This window comes from Durio zibethinus, chromosome 14, assembly GCF_047325235.1.
Source record: "Durio zibethinus cultivar Kanyao isolate XHJ-2024 chromosome 14, ASM4732523v1, whole genome shotgun sequence".
Lineage (NCBI taxonomy): Eukaryota > Viridiplantae > Streptophyta > Magnoliopsida > Malvales > Malvaceae > Durio > Durio zibethinus.
The window spans coordinates 11,072,514-11,081,104 of NC_143175.1; the positions used below are offsets into that span (position 1 = coordinate 11,072,514).

The 8,591-nt window shown below is 27.0% G+C and overlaps 1 protein-coding gene across 1 annotated transcript; it reads right to left on the reverse strand.

The window, feature by feature from the left end:
* Positions 1-5,085: 5,085 nt before the first annotated feature.
* On the reverse strand, positions 5,086-7,234 carry LOC111294779 (taxane 1-beta-hydroxylase-like). The gene is made up of 4 exons (XM_089742895.1): positions 6,647-7,234; positions 6,014-6,482; positions 5,678-5,868; positions 5,086-5,567 (listed from the first exon to the last, which is right to left on the reverse strand). The coding sequence occupies exons 1-4, from the start codon at positions 7,160-7,162 to the stop codon at positions 5,265-5,267; spliced, it is 1,479 nt and encodes a 492-aa protein (XP_089599021.1). The 5' UTR covers positions 7,163-7,234; the 3' UTR covers positions 5,086-5,264.
* Positions 7,235-8,591: the final 1,357 nt, after the last annotated feature.

The following is an 8,591-nucleotide window of genomic DNA, read 5'->3' on the forward strand; positions in this document are numbered from 1 at the left end:
AAAATGAATTTCTTACCAAAAAAATTATTTCTTATTGTTTTTGTTAGTTGTCTTTGCTTTTGTTTTTGTTATCTTTTCAATTGTTATTGAATTCTCAAAATTTTTCCAAATCAGTCTTTCCAAAAAATTTTCATATTTTCCTTATCTTTTCAATTTTCGATTTTCTTTCTCTTTTTTCTTTTTTTTTTGCTTTTTCTGATTTTGACTTATTGACTTTCACCAATTAAACAATAAAAATAAATAATAAATAAATACTTTGGGCTTTTAAATCATGGCTTAAAATTTAATTTCACAATTAAAGCCTAATTGATCCAAAAACAATTTTGTATCCAATATCAAGATGAAATTCAAAACCCATTTAATATCTAAAAAATTTTTGAACAAAATGAAATGTCTACAATTGCTTTTATTGTTGATTGTGTATCTAAGTTTGTTGATTATGGGTTTCTTGGTCTAACTTTTATATTTATGTCATTTTTAAAGTTTTTATTTTTTATATTTCAAAAATATTGAAAATAACAATTAACAAAAAATGAAAAAATCAAAATCAAAATCAAAATAAATAATTAAAAGAAAGATAAAGAAAATATATAATTCAGTTTATGTTGGGTTTATAATCTAATTTGAAATTAATACAATTTGTCAAATTAAGTCCAATTAATAATTTAAATATAAAAAAATTGATCTAAATATGAAAAAAATCACGATCAAATTAATAATTATGTTTTTTTATATGTTATTTTAGGTTAAATATTAAATTTGATAATTCATTGATGTATAAGGATTAAATTTGAACACACATTAAAGTAAAAAGACTAATCCCACAATTTAACAAAAGTATGGGGTGAGCAGTACAATTTGAGAAAAGTTGACCCTGATAAAAGATTAAAAAAAAAGAGGTTTTTATTTTTGTTCTTTTCTTTTTTTTTTCTAATTCAAATTTTCATCTTTCTTTCATCTTTGGCTTTCATATATCAAAAATTGATCGTTTTGATTGGACTTGAATGTTTTCTTAATATTCTTTTCTTGTGCTCTTAGCCTTACATAGAACAATAGTGGGGACTACTTGGTGGCTGTCAATGGTAAATTGTTGTGAATTTTAAGTCAAAACAATTGGAGGTATTGTTCTTTTAGAATTTATTGTTTTGAATTTTCTTAAATATATGTTGTTAGTGGGGTTGTTCCACCTTGGAGAATTTAAAAACACTTGACATACATAGCTTTGGATAAAGACTCTTATGACCTATCTTCTCTTCAAAAAGAAGTTTCTTCCATGGCTCAGAAGTCATACCATTACCAGCTAACTCTATTTATAAGTTAATAGAGCCATCCTTTCTTTTCCAAAAATGCTCTTTGTAAGGAGCAATTGCAAGTTGTGTCAAAAGACATTGAAGGAAGTAGTTGAACTGGTAGATTTATATCAAAAGAAAAAGTATGAAGGGAAGCTTAAGATGTAGAGCAATCTCAATTCATTATTAGGAAAATTGAATCTGAATTTACAAAATTGTGGACTTCTAACCAAGACCGGTGTACTTGGTGAAGCTACTTTGCCTTTATCTAAATAATCATCAATTTCATATATTTAAATTTTTAGTTAAAGTATTGAAACAATTTAAATGTTATTGTATTAAACATTGTATTACATGTATTTAGAACAAATTATGTATTTAATTGTTTATATATTTATAATATTCAATTTATGAATTTAAATTTAAATTTATTTCTTTTAATATTTTTTTATTTAATTATAATAATAAATATTTAAAAAATAAAAAAGTAAATCTTTTAATTTAATGGCATTTGCTATGAAAAATGTTGTTAAATTTAGTGGCATTATTGTTGACAAACACTGCTAAATTACAGAAATTAACGATGTTTGTGTAAAAAAAATCGCTAAATTTAACGGTGTTTCTATGGATAAATGCCGTTAAATTATAGAAGATAGTGGTATTTGTGTCCAAAAATACCATTAAATTTAGCAACGTTTTTAGCAACAAATGTCACTAAGTTAACAGTGTTTTTTCCTAAAATATCGCTATCTTCCCCAATGTAGGTATAGTTGACGCTCTTAGTGGCGTTCTTCGCAAACATCGCAAATCACTTAGCAGCTTTTATAAAAGCCGTTAAATGTAAAAAAAAAAAAAAAACCATTAAAAACCTATTCTCTTGTAGTGAATATAAATAAAATAAACATTTATAAATAATTTTTTATTCAAGGATTAACATTTCATTTAAAAAATAATAAAAGTAAAATAAAAAGTGATTTTCTTTCTACTTCACTTATAATTTTTTTCTTAATCAAAACTCATAAAAATTATAGTAGATAAAAAATAGAAGTAGAAAAATAACAAGAAGACAAAGAAAAGCCACTAAACTAAAAAAACAAATTAAGGAGTGAACATTTTTTTTCTTCCGTCAATATATTTAAGTATTACTTTTCTTTTGGATTTTTTTCTTTGTGTTTGTTATCTTTTGTTTATGTGATTGAATATTTGTTTACTATATAATTTTTTTATATTGGTAAAATATTTGATTTGGTGCTTAATTTTTAATTTATTTATATTTATATTTATATCATAAGTGAATTAAGATAGAAAAATATTGTACTTTTTTAAGTTGATCAATGAAATAATTTAATTTTTATAAAATTATTTTTTATATATAAAATTATATTATTTAATTAAAATTTTAAATACATAATAAAATATGCATGTTGATTTCGTTTGCATAATTACATTTCAATATCTAATACAAACTACAACATTATCTTTTTATTTCTTAGAAATTATATAAACTAAATTATCTAATTTAATTAAATTTAAAAAAATATCTTATTAAAACAAAATTAACTTTAAAGGAATCATTCGAAATCAATAATAAAGACACACAATATTTTACAAAATAAGTTAGTATTTAATTAGATTTAGATAATTTTCATTAAATCTAAAATTATGAAAAAATATTTTAAATTATCATCTCACTAAAAGAGATAATATTTAAAAATTTTATTTTCACAGTACGAAACTCATAAAAAATAATTATAATTTGTTATCTTTATGTATAAACAAAATAATTTTTTATACATTTGAGTTAATTTATATTTATGTATTTATATTTTAATATTATTTATATTAATTGTCCCTATTTAATATAAATCCTGAACCTGTTTCTGTGGACACAAATTCGTAAATAAGCAAAATCCCAGTAGCGTCACAAAATTTCGATACTGAAGCTTAGCTACTATCGCAACCTCATTTTTAAATTTCTTTTCACCTTGCCCATATCTGTGCGAGAAGTTCGGCAAAGTGGGGGGGGTGGTGGGAGAGAGGGGAGGGGCCGGTCGGTCGGTCGGTCGCTGGTCTATATGTGCCGCCGGATCCTTCATATCTCGCTGGCCCAATCCTTTCCTTTGTCCATCCCTCATCCATTTGCCAGAACAATTTAGAAGAAGAATAATTTTTATTAATATTCTTAACTAATCAGAGATTGCATTAAAATTTGTTTAATTTTTTTATTTCACATGTGACATGCATGTGATCATGTTAGGCTCCTAATATCTTGCAGTTAAAGTTCCATTTCTTAAAATAATTTTTAAAATAATTTTCAAAAACTGATTTTTTTTTTTTGAAAAATTGATATTTTTTATTGTTTGAATAATTTTGTAAAAAAATATTTTTTGGTGTTTAAACATTTTTTTGAAAATCAATATTTTTATCAAAATAATGTTCTTCACAATGCTGTTTAAATAATATTTTTATACTTATCTATAATAATAATAATAATAAATGTCATAAATATAAAAATAACAATTAATAATTAAAAAATACAACACAATAAAATCATTATAACAAGATCCTACAAACTTAGAATATAATAAAATAGTTTATATATTATTTTTATAAAAAATAGTCTTACAAAAGTTACAAACTATGTCTATAATAATATAAATTGTAAGATTTTATCTAAATAAAATAGTTTTAAAGTGTACAAAATAATTAATATTGTTCTTAGACATAACAAACCTACAATAACCACATTAAGCCTAAACAAAAAAGTGGTTTCCATAAAAATAATATTAACATAATTATTAAATATTTGAAATTATTTATTAAAATTATTATGTATTTTAATAATAATATTTAATATTAAATTATTAATATTTATTTAATAATTTAAAATATTTAAAATAGTATTACTTTTCTTGAAATATTATTTCCATTAATGTAATAATATTTTAATATTATTTATTATTTAAATTTTAAAAATATTTACTATTGAAGTAATATTTTATATTGAAAATAATTATTACTAAATTATAAAAGTGTATTGTTTATTTATATTTATTAATAAAATAGTAATATAAATACATTTGTCCATAAAATATAAAAATAATATATTTTAAATTAAAAAATATTAAAAAATGATTAAAAATAGTTATATTATTAAAACAATATTATTATTTTGAACAATATTAATTATTAAAATAATAAAAATATTTACTATATAAATATTTGTTTTTTATTTTTTAAATAATAATATAATACTATTTATTATTGAAATATTAAAAATATTTATTTTTAAAAATATACAAAATTCAAATATTTAAAATTAAAATATTAGAAAACTTTAATCATTAATATTAATATTTTAGTATATTAATTTTTTAATTAAAATAAAATAAAATTACTTTTTATTAATATAATATTATTTTTGGTCAGTTCAAATTTAAACATTTATATCCAAAGTTCAACTTGATTAAAACTATAAAAATATTTAAATTAAAATATTAAAATAGTTTTAATATTAATTTTTAATTAAAATTAAATAAAATATTTTTTATTAATAAAATAATATTTTGGGTCAAGTTAAATTAAATCTGAACTTAAAAAATATGCTTAAGGTTTGACTTAAATTGAGCGAGACTCACGAGCTTGATAATTTAGAAAAATGATTTTATTTTTCGTTGATCAATCAATTTTATGTCAAACAAACATAAAAAAAATACAAAAATAACTTTTGAAAATAAAGAGTTATTTTCTGCAAAACAATCAAACTTAAGCTTAGCACCAAATAGAAGAAAAGAGAGAGTTATGATCAAACTATATCAAATAGAAGGAAAGAGAGAGTTAAGATCAAACAATCGCATTTCATTAAAATATTTTATTCAAAGAATTAATTATCAAACCAAAGTGTCTCGTGATTTTATTTTTTCATTCTGAAACCCCAGGCCCCATTAAAATTTATAAATTTTGGATTTATACATATCAGTTTTTTGGATAAAGCTTGACTGGAAGTCCCATGGCAGGGTATGGCATTGGTTCTCGGGTGATAGGCTCATTCGGAATCAATTCTGTCCAACTATACTTTGTTACAAAATGATGGATTATCAGCAATGCTTCAACTCTAGCAAATTCTACTCCTGCACAAACTCGAGGCCCTGCTCCAAAAGGTACATAGGTGTATGGAGGGAATGCTTTCGATGAGTTTTCAAATCTTGATGGATCAAACTTCTCAGGATCTTCAAATATGTTGCTGTCCATGTGAGTGCCTGGAGCCACCCAAAATATCTGTACAAATTATAAGTTAGGACTTCGTACATAAAAAATTTGCAACCAACGAAAACACTTTTCTTAATTTTCAAGTCAACAAAAATTACTTTGAACTAATGTGACTATACCTGCCATCCTTTGGGAATGTCATAGCCATCAAAGGTAATGTCTTTGGTTACTAGCCGGAAACTGCCAAGCATTGGGGGATTGACCCTCATTAGTTCTTGAGCTGCTCTCCATGTATATCTCATCATCTGTATTTCACTCCAGGTGAGCTTTCCGTCATTTCTTTTCATGGCCTTGACGACTTCATTTTGTTCTATGATAAAATGACAGGTTCAAGACAGATCAAGCTACTTGTGACAGGCAAATTGTATACATACATACATACATACATACACATATATATATATATATATCAGAAGATCCAAATTCAAAAAAATTAACGGGAAATTTGTCTATACCTTCAAGCACCTTGCTTGATACCTCTGCATCCCTGGAAAGGTGTCTTATGAAGAGGGTCAAAAGAATTGCAGTTGTATCATGGCTAGCCATTATCAAGGAAAGGAAAATATCAAGAATTTCTTCCTCTAGTAAAGGCTGTCCATTTTCACACCTCAGGGCAAGGAGGCTAGATATAATGTTATCATCAGCAGGATCCGTAGTTCCTTCCTCGTCTTGTTTTTTTCTGATCATTATTAGATTTGAAAGCAGCTTACAGACCCTGCGCCTAGCCTGCATTGCTCTACGAAATACAGTCCCCGGAAAATCCAATGGAATTGCCCATACTCCTTTGACAGTGAGTGAAAAATCTGTCAAAAGTTCGTCTTTCTCCTTGCCGTCAGCTAATCCAAAAAATATGCTGCATGTAACATTGAATGTTATCTTCTTCATTAGTGGAGCTATTTTTATTGAATCCTTTCCATGAAGTTCCTGTTTATAAGCAATAGGAACAAAAACAAAAAATCACAGAGTAGGTTACTTGAACTTTCTTTGAAAGTAAATAGAAAAACTAATCCGAACTTTGTTCAATCAATTAATGGGAATAAACAGATAAACACTCGGTGTCAGAGCAGGATCTACTTGAATTCTCCTACCTTGAATAATTGTTGCTGGACCAGTGAATCCATTTTGGTAACAAACCGCTGGATGCTTTCTGGTTTTAGAAAGTTGGTTATTGCACCCCTAATAAGCTTGTGGCGGGACCCTGACATCTCGAAAAGGCTGTTCTTCCCTAGAACCCTGACCACTGAAGTTGGTTGATTGCATGAAATACCATTGTCACCGCCACTGAATACAAAACGATTTCCCGCTTGGCCGGTCAGAACCACCATCTTTGAACCTAAGATCGATGTCTTGAATACTGGTCCATACTTCTTGATCCGGCTCAGAATCCATTCAGGAGTCCTGTCTTGTTTTTGTGCCCTGACAAAGCTGATAGACTCTCCAATAAGTGGAAATCCGAATGAACCTGGTGGAAATTTCTTGCCTAGAAGTGGTGAGACTATGAATTTGAAGCACACAAGAACAGCAACTAGAGTTGCCAAAATTATGGATATGAATTGTAGCTTTAAATCAGAAGAGGGCTCTGAAAGGCCAGTCAGGTAATCCATTCTTGCGTGAGTAGGATGTAGTTACAGACCAACCATAACAATTTATAGAAACAAAACTTGAGTTCAGCTAGGCTTGGGAAACAGTACTGCATGAATGTCTTCATCCGAAGAAAATAAATATATTCTGACATCAGTTATCAAAGCGTGTTTTAGGTTGAAAAATATTGTCCACAAGTGAAGTAAGGTCATTAGAATATTTGTTTTTATTTAGTTTTAAGTTTTTTTTCCTGGAAAAGTAGTTTACTTGGTTTTGACGGCAAAAGATGATTAGCTGATTCAGGATAGGCTACCAAGTCATCAGGTCGCGGTTACTTGTTTGACTGTCTCAAGGCCCCAAGCTGTCAGTCACAATATTCTAAAATTTATGTTGTCTATTTTCTACTGTCTTGGACGGCATTGACAATGGAAGTAATTAGCTGTCTTCCCCAATAGCGTAAAAAAGACAAAGCAATTAATTTATAAGAAATGATACTTATTGAAACAATGCCTTCTAGCGTAATTCATCATCCTTTATCAATATGGTTCTTGCTTAAGTGGCTATAAATTTTTATTATTTCTTGAAGAAGTGGACTGGTTATAAGAACATATATCAATTACTCAATAGAAGGTAATCACTCCGACATTGCCAAATTCTTCCTCTTTCCTGTTGCATTTTCCAGTGGAGAGTGTTCATAGCCTCTTAAGCGATAAGCACGTAGACAAAAGAAGCAGCCAGGTTGCAGAAGCAATGGTCTTCAGAAAACTACAAAAAGAGGAACAATGAACCAATCATAATACCATACATACTCACTATTCACAGAAATTAAAAGTATTTATGATGCTATCAGACTGGTTTTAGCTTGAAAAACTTATATACATGACTATGTCTATACAGCAGTGAGGAGAAGTCATTGGAATATAAGTATATTCATTACACAGAAATGAAAGACTTATAAGCAATGATTTCTTACCACCAATATTTAGCAGTCACTAAAAATGATGGATTAACAATAGTCCTCTTTCCTTTTTGGCCTTAATAAGGAAAGAAACATCCTTAAATTCAGATAAAATATGCTCCAAGAAAAATTCTTGGGATGTAGGTGTTTAGATCAAACTTATCTCGATCTTCAAAAATGTTCATGTTGATATGTGTACCAGAAGCAACTGATATAAAACCTTTTTGAAGAAACATTTTAGCAATAATCAATGTTTAATCAGACAAACAGTAAAAAGAAAACCTTAATTTCCCACTAACCTGAAGCACCTTATTCGAAACCTCTCTATCCCTTGCAAGTTGTGTTATAAAATGGCTGAGGAATATAGATGCTATGTCATGGCTAGCAATCATCACAGAGATCACATTATCGATAATTTCCTCCTCTAGTAAAGGATCACCATTTTCATCTCTCAGCATAATTAAGCAGCTGGAGCAGACTTCGTTGTCATCTAA